Genomic DNA, 27,734 nt, shown 5'->3' on the forward strand with positions numbered 1-27,734 from the left:
GCCGTGGGGAGCCACGTGGGGGTGGCCAGGTGAAGGGCGACGTGGGAGGGGCCCCAGGGGCCCTCGGGGGGACAGTCAGCCCGGAGCAGAGGAAGCCTCCGGGAGGGAGGCTGCAGGTGCAGGAGGCCGTGGCCTTGACACTCTTCAAAGAGCCTGGAGCCCGCCCAGGGCAGGAGCCAAGGAGGGGAGGCCGGCGCCTCGGTCAGCCAGATGAGGGGTGGCGGCAGGGTGGGCACGGGGGGGGGGTGGGCACGGGGGACGTGGGCAGAGCCGACTGCCGCTGGGGCAGGTGGGAACACAGCTCCTAAGTTCTGAGTGAGCACCTGAGCCGAGGGCTGTGCTGTTTGCCGAGGGGGAAGCCTGGGGAGGGCAGGCTGGGGGCGGGGACCATCCCCCTGGAGCAGCTCCGCCCTTCAGCCCAGGCCCCCCGCCTGAGTGTGGCCGGATCCGAGCTGCTGCGGCCCACCAGCGCGGACTCACCTTGGCGTACTTGTACGTGCTCACGGCGCTCTCCACGCTGAGGGTCTGGGAGCACAGGATCTCGCAGTGCCTCTGCAGGGCGTCCAGCTGGAACAGGCTGGCAGCCGACAGCAGCTGGTGGGGCAAACGTGGCCTTGGTGGGGGCAGCCAGGCCTCGGGGAACGAAGCTGCCCGGTGTGGCGGGCCCTGCCCACCTCAGCAGGTCAAGTGTGACGACTGCCTTCTGTTCTGGGCCACCTAGGTACTTCCCGGGACGCCTTGGAAGGCAGGGGACGGTGGCGACACTGGATGGGACTCCTGACCTCAGAGGGCCTTCAACTGCGGGCTGCGGTCTCCTGGACCTTCAACGGGCGCCTGACCGGCAGGGGGCCCGTTCTCTACGTGGTGAGGAGGTACGTGAGGGGCTGGGCGGCCTTTGAACCTCCGGGGCCTGTGACCCCACTGGGGAGCCCTTCCTCCTCACCCCGCCCCCACCCCCACCCCTGCCCCCGCCCAGGACGCAGGTGGGCACACAGGTCCCCGGCCTGGCCTCTCCGAGAGGCCCTTCCTGTCACAGAAGAGGAAGGGCCAGCAGGGACCCAGGAGGTCCCGGAAGAGGCCGCCCCCCTCCTCGGCTCTCCAAATGCCACGTCCCAGAGCGTGGCGCTGAGAGCCAGCAGCTGGGGACGGGGCGCACGGGCTCCGGCCCTCACCTCCAGGACGTCGGCAGCTGGGATGTCCATGGCTTCCGTCCCTCCGTAGTACAGGTACTGCATCATCATCTGCGGCGGGAGGAGGCCCGTGTGAACGAGCGGACCCCTGCGCCCGCGTCCTCACGGGGCTCCAGCAGAGGGCCACGCTCTCCGCCCGTGTGTGGGCGCTCCAGAGGCGACTGTGCAGCACCTCTAGCAGTCAGCCCCCGGAGAGTCTCCCTCCGGATCCCGGCCCGTAGGACAAGCTTCCTTCCCTGGGGCGGCTTCACTCGGATCCTCAGGACAGCCCCGTGCGCCCAGAAGGGAAGGCACTGAGGGAAACTGAGGCCTGGGAGCGGGTCACTCGGGTCCCTTGGTTCCCACACCAGACCCCAAGGCAGCACACTGCGCGGGTCTCTTACCTAATCTAGTTAAGGGCCTGGGGGGGAGGGGGCTGCCCGCCAGAAGCTGTTTCCACCCCTCCCATCTGTGCTGAGCCTCCAGTGTGAGGCGAGAGCCAGACCCCTCTCCCCCTGGACTCGTTCCCAGGGACGACAGGCACAGAGCTGGGCCGGGAGGTGCTCCAGAGGCCACCCCGCCGCCTGGCCAGACCCGCCTGGGGCTTCTGGGAGCAGAGGCCCGGGACAGCACATGAGGCGGCCCAGGAGGGCAAGTGAGGAGCCGTGCTGAGGTCTAAGTCACAAGCTCTGCCGTCACGCTGGAGTCCAGGAGGTTCCCCGCTGGAAAAAGAAAAATGCCTGGCGCTGGTTGGCTCAGGAAAGAGCCCCAGCGAGGAGCTGGCAAGTGTGTAAGTAAACACGGCTCCAGCCGGCACAGTGGGGCTCTGTTAGGAGTGGGCCCCCCAGGCTGGAGGCGGCACCACGGGGTCTAGGGAAAGGAGCCCCCCCTCCTGGGACGGGCGTGGGGAGCCGGCCTGGCCAGTCTGTCCGGGTTCACGGTCAGTGTTCGAGACATCTGTCCCTCCCCCGAGAGGCAGGGCTCCCGCTGGCCCTCTGCAGCCCCAGGCCTGGGTTCTGCTGTCCCCTCGCTGGGCACGGGATGGCCGTTCAGGACAGCCCCACAGGCCAGGCTGGGGCTGGGAGCTGAGCGGGTCGGGGGTTGGGGGGGCTGGCAGGATCTCCCAGGACGGGCTGCTACAGGATGGCCTCGGGGCAGCCCCTCAGCAACAGGGGACCCGGGGTGGGGGTGGGTTTGACACAGTGCAGCTGGCTGTGGCCTGTGGGTCCCCCCTAGATCACCTGAATGCATATCAGGTGGTGGAGATCAGACCAGAAGGGCTCCCTGGGAACGTTCCTTAGGGAGCTGGGCGGCTGGCAGGCAGGGGAGCTCAGTGCCCCCCGGCAGGCCGCCCGTGGCTCTGGAAGGCGGCTCGGGGAGAGGCCTGGGCAGGAGGGGCAGCACGGCTCGCTCCTGCATGGACTACGGCCTGGAACCCGAACGCGGGAAGGCCACGGACACCGCACAGACAGGCCTGGGGTCAGAGGCCGCTGAGACGGGCAGGCTGGTCCCCAAAGGCCGGGGTTCTGTTGGCAGGGACCCTGGCAGCGTCTAGACCTGGCTAATGCGACGGCCACCGGCCACACGTAGCTCTTAAACGTCTGAAATAAGGGCTGATCAGAATGGAGATGTGCCGTGACGATGCATACTGGGTTTCAAAAGCTTAGCATGAAAAAAGAAAGTAAACTAGCTCATTAATTTTTATATTGACTACATGGAATATTTGGACTAAAAAGAACTAATACCATATCATTAGAATTAACTTCAGCCATCTTTTTTTTTTTTTTATGTGGCCACTACAAAACGTTAAATTCCATATGTGGCTTGCGTTCTCTCGGATGGCACAGCTCCGATATCCTTGGGCCTGTTTCCTCCTCTAGAAAACAAATACAATGACCTGCTGCCTGCCCTCCCTCCGCGTCTGTCTGTCTGTCTGTCTCCCACCCGGTGCTGTGAACCCAGGGAGATACTCAGGGGCTGCTCTGAAACCTTGTCTTTGCGAGGAAGCTCCGGCCTGGGATCGACAGCTTCAGGCCGACCCCTCCGAGGAGCCTGGGGGAGCAGAGTCAACATCGAGGCCCCCCCGGAAACAGCGCTCTCCCATGATGGCCCACGGGTGCCGTGGATGTTAGACCTGAAGTCCCTGCTGACCCTCCCAAAGGCGCTGAGAGGCGCTCGGGTGCAGGTACCCCCCACCCCCACACCGTGAGCAGGTGCAGCTGCTGGGCAGCTCTGTGGTGGTGGCCACCCAGGTCCCCACGCAGGCCCTGGCCACCCAGGTCCCCGCTCCTGCACTGCCCTCCTGGGCCTGATCGTGACCCCACCTCCTGTGCCAACTCACCGGACATTGGGCCCCTAAGCCAAACAAGTTTCTAGAGCTGCCCCCTTCCCAGTGGGTTCAGATCAAGGGATAGAAAAGAGGGAAACAGAGATACCTCGACTCTGCTGCCCGTGCCAGGCCCTGCCCACCCCCCCACCCCAGCAGTCCCTGGGTCTCCTCTCACATGTCCCCCCACCCGTCCCCACAGCTGGATTTCTCAACCTCTTGCCTGGCCCCCGGCTGCAGCTATGGCCCCTGTGGGCCCTTCCTCACCCTCCCCATGAGCTTTTTCAGTGCGAACTTGACCATTCCACACAGCCTAGCTTTCAGTCCTGGCTCGATCACTTCCCAGATGTGTGACCTTTGGCAACTTACTCAACTTCTCTGTGCCCCGGATTCCTCATCCCCCACGAGGGACGGTGACCCCTGCCCCTCCCAGGACTGTGCTGTGCCAGGAAGCTCAACTGACGGACACAGACGAGGCGCCTAAGCGTGAGTGGTGATGACCTTTCTGCGAGCTGCTGCTGTAGGTTAAAGGCCAAACCCTTCCTGCGAAGGCTTCTCCTGAAGCAGTGACCCAACTAGACCAGAAGGCGTTTCTTAAACATGCCGTGGTCCCTGCTGCTGGGGTTTTGGGTGCAGCGTGCCCTGCCCAGAGCTCCCGCTGGCTGCCCCAGGCCGACAGCCTCCATGGCTTTGGGTTAGATCCAATTTCCTGCGCTCCCAGCCGCTCCCCACAAATCTCACTCTCTCTTAGTCCTGTCTCCCAGGGCACAGGGCCCTGTCCCCTTTACTGCTGTCCCCAGTGTCCAGAGATGACGAAATGACAAATCAGTGGGTGAAGACAGCTTGGGCGGGGAACTAGGCCATTTTAGACGGGGGCTCCTGTGCTTCTGTGAGGCGGGTCTGTCCCACCAGGCCACAAAGCTGTCCTGTGCAGGGCCAGGCCATGGACCCACGTCCCGGCTGCCCCCGGCCTCAGTCCCAGCCCCTGGGGGTCATCCCTGCAGCCCAGGGCCCAGGGACACAGGCTGGCGACTCCTGGTCACCACTTCCCAGGAAGGAGCTCCCAGCCAGTCCCCTCCCTGCAGACGCTCTGGCACAGCTGGTGGCCAGCCTGTGCGCTTCCCGTCACGCAGCCGCTGATCTCCGGAAGACTTGACCTTGGTCTTCCACAAGCCGACCAGGCTCGACTGGCCTGCCTGGCTGGAGTCCCCACTTCGGAGGAGTGGTGCGGCCCACACCATGCTCCTGAGTGCAAGCACGCCACCCACCTGGGGGCTCGCTGCGGGAGGCCAGGGGAGCCCACCCCGAGGAACGAGGGTGCATACACACGTGGGTGGTGTGAGCCGGGCCTTACATGTCTGTCCGTCCATCTGCCTAGGCCCCTTGTCTAGTCAGAGCTCAGGACTCACGAGAGGCTCTGAACTACAAGCCCGTCCCAGAAAGACCACCTTGGCCTGAGAAAGACCCGGACGCTCTAACCTGATCACTGATTCGGCAAACGCAGAAGGCAGCGGGGACGGAATGCAAGATTACGGCCAACTCCCAGCTGCCTCGCAGCCCAGGTGCACAAAGCCGGGGGCCCTGGGGGAGCCCCCCACTCCCCGGAGGCCCACACACCTGAAAAATGTGGTACTTCATGTCACTGATCTCAATGGTTTTGCTGCCATTGCCGTCTTGCTCTGATTTATTGGTCATCAGCGTCTTGAACCTAGAGCAAAGGGGGTGAAACGAGGCGGGTCTTGAGCACGACTTCCCCTTCATCACTGGGCAGCAACGGCGCCATCCATCACCTGACCGGTCACCGGGAGACGGCGCATTTTTAAAATTACTGCAGTGCTCCCAAAATAATTCTCAGCAAATGGCAGCTTACATCATCCGGGGCTGACAGCTGGGCCGGGCCCCGATCTGTCCCCATGGCCCCCCGCGAGTGACTGTGACACCGTTGGCCAGAAAAGTGACTCTTCATTCCAGAATCGTTTCTAATAACTGGAACCAGTAGCTCAGCCGGGAAGAACACGGCCTCCGAGCTCCTCTGGGTCGCCCTCCTACCGTCCCTCTGTGCACCTGCCCTCGGCCCGTGGGGGGACACGTGAGCCAGGCCCGTGGCGCAGAGGCTCGTCTCCCGAACACCGTCGCCCGGCGTCTAGATGAAGCCGCCCCACCGTCCGGGCCGGGGCTCGTTCCCAGGGGCAGCCTACCTGTTGGAAGCCGTCACCAGCAGGACTTTGTGTGCATAAAACAGCTTCCCTTCCACCAAGAAGGTCACATCGGACATCTCCTTGTTGTTCAGAAAGTGAGGATCTGTGCCCAAAGGGAGAGGCGGATGTGACCGAGGGCCCCCTGGGGGCTGCGTAAGCATCCCAAGAGGTCAGGGGGCACGATGGGGTTAGGACGGAGACTGAGGCCAGGGCCTCGGCGGGCTGGGAGCAGAGTGGAGAGGGTGGGGTGGGCAGGCCTCACCGAGCCTGGCGGGCAGAGTCTTCCGGATCTCCGGGATGCTGGGGACTGGGCTGCTGCCGTAGCAGTGCGTGAAGATGGCGGCCAGCTGCTGGGTGACGGCATCGTTCTGCGGGGGGCAGACACGGCCGTGAGCCTGCCTGGCCCCACCACCACCTCCTGCCCTGCAAATCCCAGGCCCTGTGCGGGGCGGGAGGGTCTGCACGCGCCCTGGGGCTCGGCACTCACGGTGGGAGGCCTGGCGTCACTCACTTTGCTGCTCTTGAGGATGTCAAACATGAGCTGCAGGCCCTCGGTCACCAGCTCCTCGTTGTATTCCTCCTCCTTGATGGAGCCGAAGTCCCGCAGGAGGCTCTGCACCACGGAGTACCGCGACTGGGAGAAGGAGGTCCTCAGAGACTCGATCCACACGTGCAGCTTCCAGGGGACGCCTGGGGCGGGTGGGGGGGGGCACCTCAGCTCCGCCGGCCCCGTGCAGACCCCCGGTCCGCACCACCGAGACCCCGAGTCGGTGGGCCCCTGGTATCTGCAGGGCGGGGGTGTCCCCCCCGTCCCCCCCCATGACCTGGCAGGCCCTGCCGGGAGGTCAGAAGGACTTCAGGGGCCCATCAGGTAAGGCCGAGGACTGGCTGCGGCCTGGGGCCACCCCAGCCCCACTGTTTGTGGGGCCCCGGAACTCCCTCGTGGGAAGACCTGCTGATTATGAGGGCTGGTGGCTGCGCTTGGACGCCTAGAGAACACGCAGGACAGCCAGGCCCACGCCCGTCTAGAGGCCGCCCGACCTCCCTCTGAGCGCTTTGCCAGCACGCAGGTCACGGGCACCCAGTGGCGTATAATTACTGTGCGCCAGCTCCCCGGAGTGTGTCAGCGGGGCCATAAAATAACTTAAAACTACTTTGTGGAGGTCATGGCAAAAACTAGTAATTTTCCTGGTAATTAGAGAGAAGCTTCTTACCCCCCAGCCTCACTGTGGCATTCCCCAGGGACACAATGACGTGGGTGCCATTAGCATCCTCAGTTTACTGACTGGATGGGAGCGAGCTGCCCGTTGGGCAGTGAGGAGCCCTGAGCCTGGTGGGCGGCATGGCCTCCCCTGGCCCCTGTGGCAATAGCCCTGCCGCCGCTGCGCACGCGTGTTCACGGAGCGCCCACGGGCCTCGTGGGACCTCACGTTCTTAGAGGATCATCAGCGCCAGTGAACGTGGAGCTGCCGGGACCCCACCCAGGCCTCCGTGAGCGGCCTCCCGCGAGGAAGGAGCCCCGCAGACTTGCAGGCACAAGGGGCAGAACTTTGGCCAAGGGACAGAACGGCAAGTTGGCCAGCAATGTTGGCTCGGTGCTGCACATGCGCCGGGGGCCACGCAGCCCAGGCTGTGAGGGGCCGCGGCGCGCCGACCGCGGAGGATGAAGGGCCAGGGCGATGCCCCGCAGACGCAGCCCCGTCAGGGACTGTCCAAGGCTCGGGGCGTGGCCTGCCCCGTGCCCAGCTGCCCCAGCCTGTCTGCCCCGGCGGTGTGGGCCCCGCCCCCTCCAGTCGGCTAAAGAGCAGCAGAGTGCGAGTGCATGTGCGCGTGCATGTGCGCACGCCCGCGGGGCCTCACCCAGCGCCCTCAGCTCCATGGTGATGTCCACGTAGCCGTGCTCGGCGCTGTAGTACATGGCCTCCTGCAGGGCCTTCGTGCGGGTCCGGCTCAGCCGCACGGGCCCGTCGCTGCCGCTGCCCTGGCTGGACGTGTCACTCTCCTCCACGCCCTCGGCCAGGATCTCCTCCAGGGACAGCACGTCCGCCTTGGCCTGCTGGGGCTGCGTCAGGAGCTTCCTCAGGACATTCCTGCAGGCCAAGGCACGAGGGAGGGTGGGGCGGAGGTCCTCACTGTGACGCAGCCCGTCTGAGGAGCCCTCCAGAACCCTGTGGCCTAGATGGGCTGCTGCGCGGCACCCGTGGGCACAAGGGATGCAGGCTTCCCCTCCCAGGCAGGCTGGGCCGGCGCTCCCAGCAGCCTCCATCTGCAGCCACCTGAGTGAGGCAGGGGAGGGTACAAGGGACCCTCGGGTACAAGGGACCGAGGGTCACCCCACCCCCTGCCACCATCCCAGTACAGTACAGTACGACTAAGTCATGGGCTCTGGGGCCAAGCAGGCCCTGCCATCCTGGCTGTGTGGCCTCAGAGGGGTTGCTCTGCCTCTCTGTGCCCTGACTGCCCTGTCATCTGCAAGCGGGGTGTCCGCATCACCGTCTCCCAGTGTTAACGCAAGGCCAATGTGACATAGCAGGTGGAGAGCCTGACACACGGCAGTCCCCGAGGTGGCAGCCAGCTGTACTGCAGGAAGGGTCTGAAACCCGGGACGCGCTCATACTCCTGTTCCCGGCCTGACCAAGAATGAACTGAAGTCCAGGTTCATTCTGACCCTGTGACAGGCTGCGGACACCGCCACTCACGGCCGGCGAATGCATCCTGCTCCAGGTGGCACCAGGCAAACCCCGGCTCATTCCGTCACACCCGGGGCCTGAGGTGACTGCGCGTAGGCAGGTCCACAGGTCACCTGGGGCTGAGCCTCCCCCCCAGCCCCGCCCAGCCCACTCCCCAGTCCGTGGTGGAGGTCACGTTGTGCCTGCAGAGACCCCTCGAGACCCCCGGGGGCAGCCTGCCGTCGCCCTGCTCCCCATGAGCTCACAGAGCATCTGCTCTGCCGGGCGCTGGGATGTGAGGTGAGCCGCCCCACTCCTGGTCCCCAGGTCCTGTGGTCCAGAGACAGAATGGGGAGCATGTGCGTGGACAGAGCGTTACTGCACAGGGTGAAGAGGCTGCGGTGGGGGCAGGACGGGGTGCTGGCTGCGTGGGGGAGGGGGCCCAGCGGCAAGGCCGCGCAGTACGGTACTGGGGGCAGGGGGACAGGTGGCCAAGTGGGGCCAGCGCGGGCAGGTGGGGAGCAGAGCCACCGAGGGAGGGCCTCATGGCCGGGCACGCGCTGGGTCTGAGAACGGTGCTGGACAATAGGGAACAGTTGTCCTGCCCGCCCTGCCCTCTGGCCCCTTTTCTGGCTCCTCTGTCTCATTCTGCCCCCCCCCGCCCCGGAGGGCTCTGCTCGCAGCCCGCTGCCCGCCCCCCATCACAGCCCTGGGCAGGCCTGGGCCCCACAAAGCGAGGCCCACCATCTGCTCCTGGGCGGATGGGATTCCCTGCGCAGCCACCAGGAGGCTCCCCGGGGTGAGCCGTCGCCTGCGGGGGGGCCCCTGGAGGACCACCCAGCCCAGCAAGGGAAGGCATGTGGCCCCAGGGGGGCCCGCGCTCACAGGGTAGAGTCTACAGGGAGTGGGGGGCCTGCCCTGCCCTGGGCATCGGGGGCCGGGCTGCAGTCCCAGGTGTGCTGGGAACGGCCGGGAGGCCTCCCCGCCACCCAGTGTCTCTGGGCCTCCAACATCCGAGGCCCCTCGGCTGGTTGAGGACCCGCATCTTTCTGGTGGCCTCCACGCAGAGCCCCCATCTGGAAAGAGCTCCCCAGCTTCTCTGCTCCGCACAGGGGAGTCAGACTCCTGAAAGCCTGTTTCATGCTCCCGCCTCACACGGGCAGGAACCCCGGGTGCATCGTACCTGTGGCCGTGGGCGGCCGAGTGGCTGAAGCAGTTCATGTCCTCGTGGAGGGAGGAGGCCATGCCATTGGCCTCGAGCATGCTGAGTAGGGGGTCGGCGCCGCGGCTCAGCAACAAGCTGACCAGCTCGTAGTTCCCTAGAAGACAAGGCCGACGGGGGATGCCACCGCCGCCCACATCACCGCGCGCCTCTACTGGCCGCTACCCGGGTGCCGAGCCCAACAGACACACTGATGAGGGGGCGAGGGGAGCCCCCAGGGGCTCAGAGAGAGGGGTTTCCAGGCTCGCCTTGGGGACCTGGGCACGTGGCCCCAAGTCCAGCTGCTGGTCCGGCCTGGCCGCGGGGGGGGGGGCGGGGGGGGCAGCGGGGGCCCCTGCTGGGCAGGGCAGGGCAGCTGTCTGTACACCTACCAGCCGCAGAGGCCAGCTGCAGGGGGGTCTCCGTGTAGCTGTCCTCGCCGCCACTCACTGCTGAGCCCTCCACGTGGGCCCCGGCGTCCAGCAGCAGCTGCAGGGCGCAGAGCAGGACACGTCAGCGTGGCGGGGAGCGCCTGGGATGTGTGCAGGGGGGGCTCTGGGAGGGGGCCCCTAGTTCCCTCCCGGCCTGTGACCGAGACCCAGCTCCCCTGGGCAGCTGAGGAGCTAGAACTCTGGAGCTTGAAGTTCCCTCAGGGCTTCAAGTTTCTAGGATCTTCGCCTCTACTCTTGGGGCTCTGAACCAAGCCCCTCTGCTCCCCGGACTTCTGAGCTGTTTTTCTCTTTCAAACACTTTCCTATGAATTGACTGCAGTGACCTGAGTTACGCAAACAAGAAAGCGTTGCCCCCAATCTACCAGGGGAAACGGGGCTCCCGGAGGCAGCAGAGGTAGTGGGAAGGGCCCAGGCATCAGACTCGGAGAGCGCGGAGTGCCAGCGAGGCCACCGAGCAGTGAGGGACCCGGGGCGGGGCGCGAGCCTCAGCTCAGGCCTCAGCCTTTCCCATTCGACAAACGGCCGGAGGCCTGCCTTGCCAGGGATGAAACGAAATGGTGCTCGACCCACCACAGGGATTCAGTGACCGGTGGCGTCGAGGGGTGTCACCGGAGGTGTCCGGCAAGCTACCCGAGGCTGGGAGGCCGAGGGCCGGGGCCAGCCGTCGCCGTCCAGGACGCCTCTCTCCATGCTGGCGTGCGGCGAGCGGCCACCACGCAGTTCCCGCGGAGCCGGGCTGGCTCTGCCCTGGGCGGGGTGGCGTCTGCACTGCCCCAACAGGTGACTTCCCTGACCCTGACCACTGCTCCGGAGGGGAGCACGGATCCTTCCCGGCTTTCTGGACACCAATCCCAGAGCCCGCACTCGGGCGGGCCAGGGGAGGCCCCGCGGGCCCCGCACCTGCAGACCGGGACTGAGGGGGCCGGGCCGCCCTCCGAGCCTGCGCCCCGCTGTGTGGGAAGTGGGGAACGGCTGCAGGCTGCAGCCTCTCAGCAGCCAGAACCAGTTGTGGCACTGCCTGAGCCGGTGTGCCAAGGTGGGGAGGCAGAGGCTCACCCGGTGGGGCGAAACTGGGCACCAGTCCAGGCAGGTCCAGGGCACGGCCCTGCAGGCCGGTCCGGGCGAGGCTGGAACGGCACTACCCAGAGAGCAGGCAGGGCAGCCCGCCGGCTACAGACCATCTACTGAGTCACCACCCGGGCCAGGGCTGTGCTGACGGCCACAGGCAGCCTGGACACGACCCCCACCCCAGAGGACCTGCCGTCTAGCCGCCAGCGAGGGTGACACATGGGCTCCCGGGAAGCCGCGTGCAGCTCCCTGCAGACCCCAGTGGCCAAGGAGCAAAGGAGTCTGGGAGTCGGTGGCAGGGTGGGGAGGGACGCTGCTGTGCCCCACTTCGAGGCCTGAACCCCAGCCGCACACCAGCCACAGCTACCTGGGCCAACGCGGGCACAACACGGCCTGGCCTGGCGGACAGGTGAGCTGTGCCACTCCGGGACCTCTCTCGGGAACTGCGAAATTGAAAGTCTAAGCCTGTTATCGGGGACGGCCAGGACCAGGATGCTGTGACACAGGGCCAGCTCCGCGGGACCATTCACGGGGGAGCAGAGAGCTCTGGGTGGGAGAGACGTTTTCAGGGAGAAGACGGAGCGGAGCGCACTTGCAGCATTCGGTGAGACTCCTCGACAGGGACAGAGATGCCCGCACACCGTCCCAAGACGCCTCACGTCGTATCCTTATGCTAATGCCCTCTCCCCGAGGGAAACCGGGGGTGTCGTCCTGCTGACCAGGTGAGGCGGCCTGAGGCAGGCCCTCCGCTCGCTCGGATTCCAGGCGGCTGCTCCCGCCACCAAGCAGGGGCTACGTGTGGGGCGCAGCCCACCTGGCGAGCCGAGGGCTCCCTGCACCATGGAGTTTCCCTGGTGGAAACTCACCTGCACCACGGAGATGTGTCCATGCAGCACAGCAAACGTCAGTGATGTCCAGTGCCTGCTGTCTGGGTGGATGGAGGGGTGCCTGGGAGAGTTGCTTGGAACCTGGAAAGTGCCACAAATGATCAGTTTTGTGGGTGACCTCGGCAGGTTACTCAAGCACCTGTGGCTGGGGGGCATCCTGTGGGGATGGTGACAGGAGCCTGTTCAAGTGCCCTGGGTGCAACTGGTAACGTGTGTGGGGGGCACCTGCAGACACATCAGGGGGGCGGTCAGTTAGCGCCCCTGTCCCGGGTAGACACGGCAGGAAGGGCGCCCCAAGCCTCGGGGGGAAGCAGAGCCCTGAGTACCTGCTGCCGGCGGCTCTGGGGACAGCAGGGGACCAGGCTGTGCTGGTAACAGAACCGTGCCCGTTCTCTCCACTCGGCTCCCCGGCCTCAGATGGAAAGCCCAACGCGGGGAAAGGCGCCCTTGGCTAACTGCGATCTCCGGGCGTCTCTAGTCCCGTTCCTCCAAACTGCTGTCCCCACGCGGCTGCTCCCCGCTGGGCCGGGCGCCGGGCCCTGGTGGCCCTCCGGGGCCTGCTCACCTGGATGTCCAAGTTTGCTCCCGCGTCAATCAGCATCTGGACCATGGCTTCGTCCCCGGCAGCGCAGGCGTACATCAGCGGCGTCAGACCCTGCGGGAATCAGAGGGCGATGCTGAACCATCTGCAAGCAGACGCAATGACACGTACTCCAGGGGCCGCGGTCCCACACACCACAGCCGGGTCTCCCGCTGGACTCGGCTGCCCACCCTGAGCCGTCCCGTGTCGTGGCTCGACCTCCTGCCCCTCCCAGGCCCGCTGGACACGCCACACGTGAGGGGTGAGTTGGGGCCGTTCTACAAGCCCGGCAGGGCCCCGGCGGGGTCGGGGGGGCAGAGCACAGGCCCCGAAGCCAGGCCCGGGTGCAAGGGCCACCTCTGCTGCAGGGCGCCGTAAACGTTGTCCAGGGTACCCGTCTCGCTTGCCTCAGTTTCTTCTTTAAAATGAGACTAGCAACAGTAGCTAGCTCACGGGGGTGCTGCGAAGAGCATGAGCTCCTGTGTGCAAAGTGCCCCGTACAGAGGAAGCCGACCTCGGGAGCTGACTGGTCACAAGAACACGGTGAGCCCGTCGCTGCCCCTGGACATGCGGCCACATCCTAACCCGCCCTGGGCGCCTGGGGCCCTGTGTGCATCTCACTGGATCTACTATTTTGCCCATTTTACGGATGGGGAGCAGGGCAACCCAAGGCCAGGTCACACGGGGAGGGAGTCACGCTGGAAGCCGCATCCACCTGAGCCGTGAAGCGGCCCCCCCGCCTGCCCCCGGCCCCCCCCCCCCCCCCCGGCACCTCACAGAGCGCGGACGGACGGGGGCCTGACTCGAGTACCTGGTGCTACCGAGCAAGTCAGAGCTTTTCCCAAAGCCGTCCCCCCAGGGGAACTGGGGAGGCCCGGGCCCTTCCCGAGTTCAGGTGGACGGCGGCTAGCGGGCTGCCTCCTGGCTGGGAATCTTTCTCCGTGGCCAGTAATAGCAAAGGCAGCCGTGCAAAGTGTTATTCCACAGCTGGATCCTGGCGAGCGTTTGTCTGGAGCCCCGCGCTGTTATTTATTAGGTTATTTGTGTGTAGACAAGATCTCCTTACCTCATAAATCCTTGCCTAGTGCCCAGAGATAAAGAAATGGCCTGACATTAATCACGGGCGAGAGAGCTGTTTACCCACAGATCATCCTATAAATACCAAGGCCGAGGGGACAAACAGGACGGGGCCTTGAGGGCAGAGCGAGCGCCGCGGAGGGAAGCTCTGGCTCGGTCTCGGCCCCCTCGGCCCTTGTCTGACTTCCTTCCCACGCCTCTGTACACGGTCCCGCGGTCACACTGGCGAGGAGCCTCATGCTACTTGTGTGTCGCTCCAGCCCCCCTCCAGGTCCACGAGCAGAAAGGGCTGAGGAACAGAGCTCAGGCGTCATCGACGCCGTCATGGGACGCACAGCAAAACCCAGAAGGAGCCCGCCCTGAGCCTTTATCACGTGCCCCACGCGGAAGGGTCCCTAAGCCGACAGGGCCGGGAAGGGCCGGGACAGTGATGCAGGCGAGGAAAGTGACCCCCAGGGAGGTGGGGCACCTGGTCCATGACGGGCGGTGGCCCTGGGCTTCACCACTGCCCCAGGGTGAAAGTGGGGCTGGGGACCTGCACTGACACGGGCACCCCTGGGGGATCTGGCCCGCAGGCTGTGGCCCCCCGCCGCCCTGCCTCGTCCCGTCGCTCTTTCCCTGGAGTCCCCGAGTGCCCGCTCCATCCCCCCACTCTCCTCCCTCCTCAGCTCTGGCTGGGCTCCCACCCCTGCCCCAGCCGTCCTCCTGGCCCTGTCACCTGTCCAGGGCCACCCTGGCCGACCTGGCACTTGGGGAGAGCATTCCTCCCAGGCCCGCTGCTGTCACTGAGCTTCCCCCACGGCCCCTGCTGTGTGACCTCAGGTAAACCAACTCCTCTGTACCCCAGTTCTCTCATCTGTAATGAGAGGATAATGATGGTATGACATCACAGGGCCACTGTCAAGACAGGATGAGTTCACCTGGGCAAAGGGCTTTGAACAATGCCTGGAACGCAGAAGTGCTCTATAAACGTGAGCTCTTCACAGCAAAAACAACAGACAAAAGCAAACAAAAAACCTCAAGTTCTATGTAAAACTAAAGCACTTCCCATGCTTCCTTTCCCGGCTTCATTTTATTCTCTAGCGCTTTTCAACAACGTGCTCTGTATTTGACGTTTTGTATTTCTTAGCACACGTTTCCTCGACTACAATGTTAAGTCCACAAAGGCAACAGGTTCTGTGGGCCTGGAACACAGTAGGCCTGGGGGGTCCAGGGCGCGCCCCAGCGAGCACTACCCACGGCTGGTGGTCCAGCTGAGCCCTCCGGCCTTTCTCCCAGCCCGGCACCAGCCCGGCCGGCCTCTGGCCTTCCGGCCCGCGGAGCAGAACCTGCCGTGCGAAGGTCTTCCCAGGGGTGCTAGGAAGTCCTCAAGCAGACACCCCACCAGGGACGGGCAAGGCCACGATTCGGGAGGCTGCCCACTTCTCAGGAGCACGTTGCTGAGCGGTTCTCAGGGTTGGACCGGAAGGACGGGTGCCACCACCCCTCCCAGTGGCGAGTCCCCCCTCCGTCCCCTGCACCCGGCCAGCGGAGCGCTCCGCACGCACCTGGTCGTCCATGGTGTTCACCCCGTCGGGGCCCAGGGCGTCGATCGCCTGGTGGATCAGGTCCGTCCTGCCGCAGTTGAGCATGCGGAAACCCAGGTCCTGGTTGAATTTCTCGGTGGCCGCGCGGGCGTCCAGCCTCCGGAAGGAGCTGAAACAGCACTCGGGTCTGCGTGGAAGAGACCCGGAGGTGTGTGAGCACGGCTGCGCGTGAGCCCCTGGGGCGAGGACGCGGCCTCCTGGGGAGGCGCCGCACGCCGCGCTCGGCTGAGCGGGGCAGGACGCCCGCGTGGATGGAAGGCTGTCCTGCTCAGCAGCACGAGGAGCACAGGCTTCGGCTCTTCTATGAACATGTCGAAAAGAGCCCTGAGCTCTTCGGAGCTGCCCACTGGCGGGAAACAACCATCGGAAATAACCCACCAGGGGCTCTGCCCGAGGAGGAGGCAGCTCCAGCCTGGGGGGGGGGGGGGGGGGGGGCAGGGGGCTTGCCCGTGTCCTTGCTGCGGGGTGAAGCCCGTGCTTGGCCCATGGGACGGCCGCTGTGGCCAAGCTCGGGTTCTTGGCTCCACGTCCTCTCCTCAAGGCTTCCCGAGGAGGCCCAGAATTACCAGACAGATGGTGGGGAATGGCTCAGAGTCCCACTGCCATCAACCATCTTAGCAACGAGAATCACAGATTAAAAACTGTGTCTACAAGACATCACACCACAGGCCTCCCATAGGTGCCTTCAGCCTGGAGCCTTAGTTGGGCCAAGGTGTGGAAAGTACATGTCCCGGAAGGACATTTGGAAATTTGCCATGGAAACAGAGGAAGTTGTAAGTGGAGTTGGGGCAAAGGGTCAAAAAAAAAAAAAAAAAAAAAAAAAAAAAAAAGGCAAGACTCTCATTAGGACAAGGATGGCCACAGAGAACATTCTCCAGATTTTAGGAGACCAGCCCATCCTGTGTACAGGATGGTCACACTGGGATGAAAACTAAGAGCCCTGACTTGGGGCCATATATATTTGGGGTCAAATTCAGGCCTGGCCACTTTGCTAGCTGATTATCTGTAGGCAAATTATTATTATTCCTCCCTGATCCTCAGTTTCTCCATTTGAATCTGGGCCTTAGAGCCCCTCCTACTCTAAAGTTGTCACGAGGACCAAGATGACACACGGGAAAGACAAGGGCTCGGCCCAGCGCTACACTGAGGGGCAGAAGGGAGGAAGGACCTGCTTCTGCCGATTTCGCCCCAGATGTCCCACAGAGCCAGACTGCGGGCTCTCCTGCCCCGATCCAAGTGCGCGTCCGCTTGTGCACCTGACCAGCGGCTACAGGAGATACACCCGGAAACCGGCCGGGGTCGGGCGCGGTCAGCTCTACCAGGCCCGGCCCCCCAGCCTCGCTCCCCGCCGGGGCCGTACTTGAGCTGCCGGGGCTCACAGTCCAGGCCGGGCAGCAGCAGCCGGGCGGCCTGCCGGATGTCGCCGCTGTCCACGGTGAGGCTGCGCCGGTGCTCTGCGTACGTGATGGCCACGCGCATCCACTCCATCAGCGGCGGCAGCAGCATGAAGGGCCTGCGAGGCAGCAGAGAGAGAGGGTCAGGCGGGCGGGGTGCGCGCTCAGAGGGCGGCTGGGGGCTGGGCACCCCGAGAGCTCCGGGCGGTGAGGTGTGGAGAGGGCCCCCCTTCTCCTCACAGAGGCCCCAGGGAGTCCCGTTCCACAGACGCTGTCACGGGGCGGGAGAAACTGCCATCGAGGGCCACGAGTGCACCCCGAGGGCCTTAGGTGACCAATGAAAGAAAGACGTTGCCAGTGCATCAAAGTGGCAACTCCCGTCCCCTGCAAAGAATTCAGACGGGGTCTCCAGGTCTGCCTCTCCAGGAGACCGCGTCCTGCGGAGTGGGGTGCGTGTGCAGGACAGGGTCGCCCAGAGGCACGCTCCCACCCCAGCTTTGCCACCAGCAGCCGTGCTCTGTCACCGCCCACACGCCCGAGCCTGCTCCCCGCATCCGAGGGATGGGCGGTGGGGAAGCCGAGACGGCTGAACCCCACCCGGGAGGCACGGCTGAGGGTCACCTGTCCCTCAACCTGCACCTGGGCCGGGGCGGGCCCGTGTCGCCTCAGCTTAGCGCTCCAAGTCCTACGGCGGGAATGGTCTCGGGGGCCCAACACAAAGAACAAGGGCCACGCTACGCGATGCGGGAGAGGCTCCCGTCGCTAAGGCCTCGGCGTTGCCAACTCCAGGGGGCACCGCTCCAAGGTACCCCACGTGTCAGCAGGGGGCGCCATGCCCCTTCGCAGGGCCCGGGCCCAGTGCCGCCTGGCATGGGGGGGGGACACAGCGGCCCAGCCCGTCAGGGCCGCCCACGCCGCCCAGAGCTCTGGGTTCCAGCTGCGGAGGGGGGTCCACTCACGACAGAGAGGCCTCCCTCCCGTCCTCTACCAGAGCTGCCAAGTCTCCGCGGTGGCACGTCCCGGGAGGTCACTTCACCGTCCAAAGGGTCTCTGGGCCACCAACGGCCCTGATGGCGAGGCTCTGGCCCTATGACTCAATGGGCAACCGGCCGGTTCGACCCAGAACTTTCCTTGCCTGGCCACAAGGATGAGGCAGCCCTGGCCCCCTGCCCCCGTTCCTGCGCGTGCTCCCGCCCTCCTCCACGCCCTCCTCACCCCACTCCCCGACGCCCCGGGCTCCCGGAGCCTCCGGCCTCTGCGGTCGCCGCCACCTCGCCCTTGGACGCGCAGAGGTACCGTGACCAGGCAGAGCACCTCCGTTCTCCCTCCTCAGCCACCAGGTCAGTCAGCCGGAATCCACGAGAGACCCTCCGACCACTTGTCTCAGATTTCCAAACACTTAGGAAATCATCAAAACTTTAAGAGCTTCTCTCCTCGAGGGCAAAGGATGCTTTCATTTATTTTTAAACAAAATAAGCAGATGTGATCGTGAGGCGAGTTCCTTTGGAAGCTATTTTGACGTCCTGGTTCTGTGGTTGCAGAAAACCGATACGGGTCCGGGTGTACCAATCGCAGTGGGTGAGGAGGAGTCCTGGGCGGGGGGAGCCTGGCTGGTCTTGGCCCTCAGGAGTGCCGGGACCTCGCCCCACCCCCTTCCCAGTCCTGGCTCGGGTCCTTCAGCAGACCGCCAGGCCCCGGTGGTTCTCAAGCCCACCTGCCCATCCTACGTCCTCGAGAGAATGGACGAGCTCCCACCTCTGTCTGTCCAGATCCTGTTTATGCTTCAAAGCTCAGTTCTAATACCTTCTGTTTCCAGAAGCCGTCTCAGATCCTCTCTCCCCAAAGAAAGTAACCTCTTCCCACTCCAAGATCCCTTAGAATTTGCTCTTCCACCCATGAATGTGTCTCATCTTCCCAACTAGATGCATCGTGCCTCGGAACCAGAACGATGGCTTGCTCATGTCTGCGAACCTCCAGGAATGCCCAGCTCGCGGCCTGAACACAAGTAGGTCCTCGATAAACGCTGGCCAAGTGACTACAAGAACGGCTGAGGATCAGGAACTTACTGTGATGCATCTAAGTTTCCCGTTCTGGACCAGCTCTTGTTTCTGCCCAGGAAAGAATGGCATATGATTTTCAAGGGCACAGTGCTGACTGGCTGGAGTGGGAGAGCCAGGACCCCGGGGGCAGGGGGTAGCCTGTAGAACGCAGGGAGGAACGACAAGTCCTTTGTGGACTACTGCTCTGTTTACAAGAACTGTCTTGATTATAAATACCCATTTGAATTCTCCCCAAATATCCTTGGATTTTCCAACTCTTACAGTGAACGTTAGAAGGCAAGCTCAGACACGTATTTCTATATCTATCAGTGCTTCTGATCCAAGAGGAAGGCTTTATCTCAACCACCAGCATTGGGACTGAAGTGTAAATGAAAGGATAGTTCGTGGATCTGCCAGCCGCTCTTCCGTGTCGTGGCCAATGGCCAAGACCAGGTGCCAAGTACGGACGCTGAAGCTCTAAGCGGCATCTCCCAGCGGCACTAGGGGAAATCCAAGAGGGGACTTGGGGAATCACCGGGTCTAATCCGATGGTGTCATGATTCGTTATGCTCTGGGCCTCTTAGAACTCGGCACATGAAAAAACAGTGTTGATAACCCTGGTGGGCAGCTACTGGGGTTTGGCTCATTCCACCTCCATCATCCCATCTTCGTTGGAGACATAAAAAGTTGAAAACTACACTTCCCAGACTCTTTGCAGCTGGGTTTCTGGAGGCAAAGTGAGTTTTGTCCTTAAGATGCAGCCCCCTGGTGGGAGGAGTCTGTTACCGTCCTTGGAGGCTTGGCCTTGAACCTGTTCCCTGAGCTCTTCCGATGATTCTACAGGCTTCTAACTCCCTGCATTAAATCCCTTCCTGCTTAAAATACCTAGAGCGGTTTCTGTTTCCTGAAGTGCACGCTGACTGGATACTCGCCACATATGGAAATCCTCTGCCTCTGGGGTAGGGGCTGGTGTCCCTACCCCATAAAGAAGGCCATGCCGGCCCCGACCCTGGCCTCTTCAGGCCTTTTTCCCTGGCCTCCCCTCCCCACTGTGGTCCACAGGAAGATAAAATGAGAAGCAATTCATGGACTTTCTCAGTAACATCCTTCCTTGGCCTCTGGGTTCCAGGCTGTTTTCCTTTCTGGTAATTTCATCTAACCCACTGGACATGCTGAGAAGCTGGTCTGTATTCCTGAACGTTCTGGAAAATCCCTACAAAAACTCCCGTCCGTATTGGCCGCAGCCACATCCTAACAGTGGGGTGAGAGGGCTCCAGAGGAGTGCGGCTGGGGATGACTGGACATCTGCTCTGTCCGTTTCTCTTCTGAGAAAGGCTGTGTCCCTCTCGGCTGAGCTTGGCCAGAGGCAGGGGGAGGGGACAGGGCTGTAGGAACCCCCTCTGTTGGGCCCCTCTGCCGCCGAATGTCCCCCGTGCTGGGTCCAGTGCCTCTGAATAGCGGATCTCAGGATCCCCTCTGTACTCTTACAAACTACTGGGGTCTCCAAAGAGCTTTAGTTTAAGTGCGTTATTGTACCACAACTTACGGTGTCAGACACCAACACAGAAAACGTCAGTGACGCCCAGGGGGCTCGGCTGCTTGAGCGTCTGCCTTCAGCTCAGCCCATGATCCCGGGGGCCTGGGATCGAGCCCCGCGTCGGGCTCCCCGCTCAACGGGGAGCCTTCTCTCTCTCTCTCTCTCTCTCCCTCTCAAATAAATGACGTCTTAAAGAAAAAAAAAAACTGTTAAAACATGTGGATACACAATGTGGCGTCCCCCCTGAGCCACTGGTGATGCTGTCACCACATGTCCACATGTGAGAAGAGGAGAGTGAAAAGGCATATAACACCCTCTTCTCATAAAAATAATTGTGCCCCTGCAGACTCCTGAAAAGTGTCCAGGACCCCAGGGGTCCCAAGACCACCACGCTTTGAGAATCACTGCCTTCAGACAAGGCTGTCCTGGCGCTGGACGTGGGGCTGGAATTCGGCCTCTGGCGGCCCACCGTCTGGCCAATTCTAGAATAAGCGTAGTACATGCACGCGCCTTCCCAGCCCAGCGAGCTGAGGCTCCTACTGCCCCTTCCCCGTGACATCCTCACTGCGAGAGAGCCCCAGGGTCCTGGAAGCAAGTGCACTGGCCCTGTAACCTGGGGCAGCTACTGCACTCTTTGGGCCTCTTTTTCTCTTAAAGGAGGGCTAAGTGGTGGCTTCTGGATATTTCCCATTGTGAGAACCTCGCCTGCTGCTGTTTCACAGGCCCCACGTGATGAGGGCCGTATCCGCCCTGCAGCGACCGAGAGCGTGGGCTCAGGAGGGAGCCTTCGGAGGTGGGATCCAGTGTTACTTCCGATGAATTCCAACGTGAGCCTGCGCACCCTCAGCCTCAGTGGACCCATCAGTGAAATGGGCATAAATAGTAGGCCCACTTCACAGGAAGTATGCACGGGAGGGGTTTAGCCCAGCACTTGGCACGGGGCAAGTTCTCAAGAAAGGTGAACTATTATTACTATGTCAGTATCTGTTGACAGAGAAAACATAATAATAGCAAAATAGGCCACAGGAATCTGGTCCTATTAAATGCTTCAGCTCTAGACCTACAAGTGGGGCCAATACCCGCCTCCCCCTCCCCCCGCCGCCAAGTACAAACATGTCAGGATTGCAAGAGCCTGAGAGCTCATCACCAGCCCATCACCCACTCCATCCCAGCTCCTAAAACAGACAAAACAACTGCAACCACTACGTGGAGTATGATCTGGAAGCTGTTTCTGGCAGCGCGGGCTCTCGGCCTCGGCGAGGAGGATCTCGCACGGGGCGAGCGATGATGACAAGGAACACGGACTCACTGACAGGTGACGGGGAGTGGGGGGTGGGCACGGAATCACCGCCAGGGTCCCGCGCCTCCAGCCCGCCCCAAGTGCTGCTGGCGGCCTCACCTGAAAATCATCGCACACACGCGCACAAACACCTCGGGTGGGGCTGCTGCTGTGACAAACCAAACCACTTAAAGGGCCATTGGCAGGCGGCATGTGTCCATGTGTCACGTCACGGGGCGACGTCCGGGAGATGTACTGGTGTAGCTGCCGCTGCTACGGGAAGAGCCGGGACACTGCCTGACCCACTCCTCTGATTTGATGGGGGAGGAAATGGAAACCCCATGGGGCCAAGTGCCTCACCCAAGGTTGCAGAAGCCAGTTCAGCAGCAACAGGGAGACCAGACCCACGGGTCATAACTCAAGTTTCTCCTCACGTCTCTTTAATCATATACCTGAACCTGAGTATATCAAGCCGAGGGTCTCATAAGGCCCTCCGACAGGACCAGGCCTGCAAAAGCCATTTTACCCCCCTTAAAAAAAAAAAAATGAAAGAGAATAAACTTCTTAAGGCCTTGGTTTTAAGAGGTCCCTGCAGCCTGGAAAAAAAAAAAAAACCCGGCCCCACTCAGCAAGCGTATGATTTATTGGGATTACAGCCCTATAAGCAGCGTCTTAACAACATGGAACAGGAAACGACTCTAATTTCCAGCTCAAAGCAGGCTCTGTTCCTCCTCGAGGTGGTGGGCAGCGGCCTTGGGCAGCGGGGCACAAGCCTGAACCAGCGGCCGTGCGACCCAAGCCCATGGGGTGCCTGTCCTCAGGGACTGGGGCAGCGACGTCCCTCTGTGCCCACCCAGGAGGAACTGCGCGTGGATGCAGGCAGGCCCTGGGTGTGCCCACGGCTGGGCAGGGCCTTGAGACCTGGCCTGAGCTCAGCCCTGGGAAAACCGGGCTGCAGTTTCTTCACCTCCACCCTTGGCAGGGAGGACAGAGGCCTCTGGACGCAGGCCTGGCTCCAGGGCTGGAGGGCTTGAGGGGGTCTGTGACGCCTTGGGCTGGCACCCTAATGAGATTTCCCCCTTACCCAGGAAATAGCCCGCCCTGCCTGTGAGCGCCCTTAGCCCAGGAGAGGGGTCTCATGGGGGCCAACTGGACCGTCTCCCACCCTCAGCCCCTAAATTCTTCAGGGCCCCACCTTCAGACGGAGCCCCTGCCAAGCCCTGGGGTTGCACAGGGCCATCTCCCTGCCGCACCACCCTTCGCCCGGCTCCCCGGGGGCACGCACTGCCCCTGTCCCCCCCACCACGCTGTCCGGGCTGGGGCTGCAGAGGGGCACCACCAGGACCCCGCAAAGAGGCCAAGCTTTGTCCCACCAGACGACAGCCCTGCAGGCAAAGACCTGTCTGGGAAGGTCGAGGTCGGCTCTCCCACGCTGGCTCCGAGGCCTTCCCCGCGGGCTGCCCAGGATCTCCGAGAGCCGCCGTGGCCCGAAGCACCAAGCCAAACCGTCCACGGGGAAGAAAACCCACCGTGTCCCACGACGTCAGATGCTACTCCCAGCACAAAGGAAGCAGTTCTAGTCTGGTTCACATCTTGGACTAATTAATTTTGTAGAATTGCTTGGTAAACCAGAATGGTTTGGCCCGGCTTGGCGGCCGGGCGGGGCAAGCACCTGTCCTCTGACCCGCAGGCCTCCCCGCTCCGCGGCTGACCCACGACAGTATCGCCACGCGGGGGTGGGGACCGCGGGCAGAGGCAGGGCTCGGGCCTTCCTGCGGGGAAATACGCTTCCCTTATTGCAGCTCATCTGCTACGGATTAGGGGCACTAAAATCCTCTACTTGCCCAGATCTGCGTACGGATGTAAATCTAGAATACAACCGGCCAGCTCCACCAGCCGAGCAATTCCTCTGCCCCGTCCACCCCGCGGGGGCCTGGGAGCGGGCGGGGGTGGGAGTCAATCAGGTGACTCCTGGGGCCCCCTGGCCCACTCTGTTATCCCGGGATAACAGAGCACTAACGTGAACCCCCGTAGCGCGAGCTAAGCACCTGGCACCACTTTAGCCCCTCGGAGCCGCTGACCCGCTGAGCCCTCACGTGTGTCCCGAAGCCGGTACTCCTACCCCGATTCACACCTGGGCAACCGGAGGCCCAGGTGAGCCCGCCCGTGCAGGTACCTAGTGAGCAGCAGAGCCGGCCCCGCTGTGCGCCCGGCCCCGGGCTCGCAGGCCGCGTCCCTACGCAACGGCCCTTCCCCGACCCCCTCACGTCAGGGACGAGTTTTAGGTGAGTAACCGCGTGTTTTGTCACCGAAGCCGGGCACTTTGGACAAGGGGGGCCGCTGCCAGGCACACTAGAAGCGCCGGCGGCAGAGCCCACGTCGGGTCTCCCCGGTGCCGGGGCGCCTCGGCAAGGCCCCGCCAGCCCTCCAGCCCCGCGCCGGCGGCCCTGCCTCTTGACCTCACGCACTCGGGGCCGGGCGTCCCCGGTTTAGGGCGTCAGGTTGGCGGTCCTGCTTGGCTCCAGCGGAGTAGCGCCGCCGAGATCTGCCGCCCCTTCCTCCACAGTCTAAGGCAAGGCAGGTGACCGGCTCCGCGGTCCGGCGGCTTCTAGAGGCGTCTGGGGGCGGCCCAGAGCCCGCGAGGCCTGGCAGAGGAGCAGGGGTCGTCCCTGACCCGAGAGCGGGGCCGGGCGGCTCCCAGCACCCTGCAGCCCACACGGCTCCCAGCTGCGCGTCCAGGACACCGGCGCTGGCTCCTGGGCGGCAGGGCCGCGGGCTGCGGGCCGCCGTGCACACAGTCCCCGAGCGCCACCGCGGCCACCCGCAGGCCACGCTTCATTATTACTCGGCATCTTACAAACGTGGAGACCGAGGCTTTGAGGGGTCTGGACGCAGACCAAGGTCACAAAGCTAGCCGCTGGCACTCTGTCTGGCTCGAAAAGGACCCGCCACACGCAAGATGCTCGGAGCCCCGTAGCCGGCTGAGAACCTCGGGAAGCAGGCAGGGTGGGCGGAAGGCAGGCCTCGGTGGCTCCCCGGGCCCCCCTCAAGCTCCAGCTTCTGCACCGGTGGCCTCACCAGCCCTGAAGCCAGCAGGGAACGGAGGCCGGGCTGGGCCCCGGGGCCTCGGGGGTTCTCCAGACCTCTGGAGAGACTTGTCCCCGCAAATGTCCAATATTAAAGCAGCAAAGCGGGGGCAAGTCCCAGATGGCTGTCCTGTCCCGGGTCCCGGGTGGTCGGTCCTGTGGGCGGAGGGGAATCCATAGGGGTGCCGGGCAGGCAGGTAGGAGCGGGCCCGACTGCAGACGTCATCGGAGCTGCTGTCCCGACCCCTCAGTGCCGGGGCGGCAGCGGCTCAGCCCTGGAAGCCGCCCTTAAGCCCCGAAGTCCATGCCCCGCAGAGCTGGGACTTCCCACACCGAGGCTCCCGGGATGCCGGAGATACTACAGACAAGGGCGATCGTGGCTCCGTTACAAAGACTATCAGTGAATGAAGCCCCTGGGCCTGCCACCTCCCAGTCTCCCTTTCTGTGGGGACCGGTGGCCCCAACAGTGGGGCAGGAAGTCACACGCAACAGGCAGCCCCCGGCGGCACTTGTCAACGGCAGGCAGGGCCAGGATCCTGCCCTGTCTCCATCCCCCGTTATCTGGCACTGCCACTTCCTTTGTCTGCCCCCAATCCCTGGCTCGTTCCTCGTCAGATGCTGGACAGACGCCCGTCCCCAGGCTGCCCACCCTGAGCCAGTGAACTCTTACGCTGAGGAAGGGCGAGCTGCCTAAGTCACGCTGGGCAGAGGCGGTGCTGACCGAGGCCCGGCCCCCGGGGTCTTGTCCCCTGTCCCCTGGGACGGGAGGGGGACACGGCACCCTGGATGGTGTGAACACTGTGTTCTTATAGTCCGTCTCCCCGCCTGAGCTCTGCTCGGCCTCGTCCCAGCCGTGAGCTTGGCTGCCCCTGTGCCCCTCTCCAGGCCTCGGTCTGCTCATCTGTGAATGGGGGCGGGAACAGCTTTCTCCGGAGCGGCCGTGTCTGGAAGCTCTCACCAGATGCTTCCAGCCCATCAGATGGTCTCACGTCCCAGTTGAAACCTAGTAACCACAGTCCATCCCATGGAGGCGCCGGGGCCAACCAGCAAGCAAGGGCCTGGGTACCCCAGCAACTGGGTGCAGACACTGTCTGACCCTCCGTCTTCTGCTCGGTCTTTGAACCAGTGGGTGGATGAAATCCAGTTTCTAAAGTTTTCTTAAATCCCTCGGCAGTAGGTTGTGATGCATCTGAAGTTTGGACACGCCTCTGTCCAAAACCGTCCTCACTTGGTCCTTTGTGACACCTGGTCTATTTCATCTTCTCGGTCACTTGCTTGGCGCCCTGGCTTCCGTCAGGGCTGAGGTAAAGGAAGCAGGGGCAGGGATGCGGGCGTGTCTAGGAGACTTATTTATTTTAGAGAGAGGATGTCCAACAGCCGCCCTGTGGAGCATGGAGCCCCACACAGGGCTCGATCTCACTACCCCAAGATCATGACCTGAGCTGAAACCAAGAGTCGGTCGCTTAACCAACTGAGCTGCCCAGGCCCCCTGAGAAAACGTGCATTCTGAGTACATGTGATGTTTTAGATTCACCACTGTCGGGGCACCTGAGTGGCTCAGGGGTTGAGCATCTGCCTTCCGCTCAGGGCGTGACCCCGGGGTCCTGGGATCGAGTCCTGTATCGGGCTCCCCCACAGGGAGCCTGCTTCTCCCTCTGCCTGTCTCTGCCTCCTTTCTCTGCGTCTCTCATGAACAAATAAAATCTTTAAAAAAACAAATCAATAAATTCACCATCGTTTCTGGACTCAACACGACTTAGTTTTTCTAGGCCTTTCATAAGGTTGACGAAAACAGTAATTACACGGATAATGGCAACTACCAGGTATGAAGAGCTTACTCTGTGCTGCTAAGTCCTTTAAACATGTTACCTCACACGATGGCCACAAGAACCTCTGGAAGAAGATCAAGCCATTTTCTCTTTTCTTTTTTGTGTTTTCTTTCTTTCTTTTTCTTTCTTTCTTTCTTTCTTTCTTTCTTTCTTTCTTTCTTTCTTTCTTTCTTTCTTTCTTTCTTTTTCTTTTCCTTTCCCTTTCTCTCCCCTTCCTTCCTTCCTTCCTTCCTTCCTTCCTTCCTTCCTTCCTTCCTTCCTTCCTTCCTTCCTTCCTTCCTTCCTAAGATTTTATTTATTTGACAGAGAGAGAGAACACACAAGCAGGGGGAGCTACAGAAGGAGAGAAAGAAGCAGGCTCCTGATGAGCAGGGAGCCCGACACGGGACTCGATCCCAGGACCCCGGGATCATGATGTGAGCTGAATGCAGACGCTCAACCGACTGAGGCGCCTGGGTGTCCCCAAGCCATTTTCCATTTAAAGCAGAGAAGCTGAGGCCAGAGGAATGAAGGAAGTTGCCCAAAGTCCAACCTTTAGGCTCTACTTCCTATTTCACTCACTGAACAACATACTTAACAGCCCACCACGTGCCGGGCACTGCTCTCTGTGCTGGGCACACAGCGGGAACAAAGCCACTGGGTGGTACATTCTGGAAGGTGAGGAGCTGGGGAGGGGTGGGCAGGTAGTATCGGGAAGAGGAAGGTGCTCTGGAGAAAAGTGGTGAGTAAAGTGATGCGGAAGGACCGGGCGGGAGTGGGCCCACTCCCCGTGCGAGGCAGACCGCAAACAAGCCACTTCGGAGGCTACTGGATGCGTCAGGGAAACAAGTACTAATTCACCCAATAGCTATTCTGATTTCTTTTACTTCCACTGTGGGTAAGCAGATGGAAATTTAATGCACAAAAAGAGAGAGAGGGAAAGAGAGAAAAGAGCTTAACGTTGCAAATCTTCTTGAAATGGTATTTAAGGGAACCCTAAGTCAGTAGCATTAAAGCCCCCGCTGCCATCATCTCTATTATTTGATAAGAAAATACTTTCGCAAGCTGAGCAAAAGATTAACGAGCCCACTTCTTCAGGCTGAGCACACAGCCTATCCGTGGCGCTTCCTATTTATGTAAAGTGCTCGGTGGAGGGGAGACAGCCCCCCTTCCGCATCTGGAATGGAACAGAGGCGCCTGTCCTCTCTCTGTACCTCACTCGTATGGGGGGTATCTCCCCACAACTTGGGGAGTGCCCGCGGGAGGCAGGATCGGGAAGCAGAGGAGCCAGCAAAGGCGGTCACCTTACACAGGAGGTGATCCTCACTTGACACGGGGAAACTGAGGCTCAGATGGGAAGCCGGACTCAATCAGACCC

General features: G+C 62.5%; 1 protein-coding gene and 1 long non-coding RNA gene across 5 annotated transcripts in view; one reads left to right on the forward strand and one right to left on the reverse strand.

Moving 5' to 3' along the window:
* The window catches only part of ABTB2 (ankyrin repeat and BTB domain containing 2), a 167,284-nt gene that overhangs the window by 2,167 nt on the left and 137,383 nt on the right, over window positions 1–27,734 (reverse strand). For all 4 annotated transcript variants that reach the window (XM_072791095.1, XM_072791094.1, XM_072791097.1 and 1 more), the window contains 13 exons: window positions 16,574–16,726; window positions 15,175–15,340; window positions 12,536–12,625; window positions 11,950–12,051; window positions 9,956–10,052; window positions 9,546–9,681; window positions 7,554–7,783; window positions 6,205–6,383; window positions 5,956–6,061; window positions 5,694–5,796; window positions 5,113–5,203; window positions 1,173–1,241; window positions 481–594 (listed from right to left, as the gene is read on the reverse strand). In XM_072791095.1, the coding sequence (XP_072647196.1) occupies window positions 481–594; window positions 1,173–1,241; window positions 5,113–5,203; window positions 5,694–5,796; window positions 5,956–6,061; window positions 6,205–6,383; window positions 7,554–7,783; window positions 9,546–9,681; window positions 9,956–10,052; window positions 11,950–12,051; window positions 12,536–12,625; window positions 15,175–15,340; window positions 16,574–16,726 (1,636 nt within the window). The remainder of the gene's footprint in view (window positions 1–480; window positions 595–1,172; window positions 1,242–5,112; window positions 5,204–5,693; window positions 5,797–5,955; window positions 6,062–6,204; window positions 6,384–7,553; window positions 7,784–9,545; window positions 9,682–9,955; window positions 10,053–11,949; window positions 12,052–12,535; window positions 12,626–15,174; window positions 15,341–16,573; window positions 16,727–27,734) is intronic.
* On the forward strand, window positions 1,648–8,911 carry LOC140612879 (uncharacterized). Its single transcript, XR_012013986.1, has 4 exons — window positions 1,648–1,959; window positions 3,177–3,354; window positions 3,842–3,981; window positions 4,874–8,911. It is a non-coding gene; the product is annotated as an uncharacterized lncRNA (long non-coding RNA).

The sequence above is a fragment of the Canis lupus genome, chromosome 21 (genome assembly GCF_048164855.1).
Source record: "Canis lupus baileyi chromosome 21, mCanLup2.hap1, whole genome shotgun sequence".
Lineage (NCBI taxonomy): Eukaryota > Metazoa > Chordata > Mammalia > Carnivora > Canidae > Canis > Canis lupus.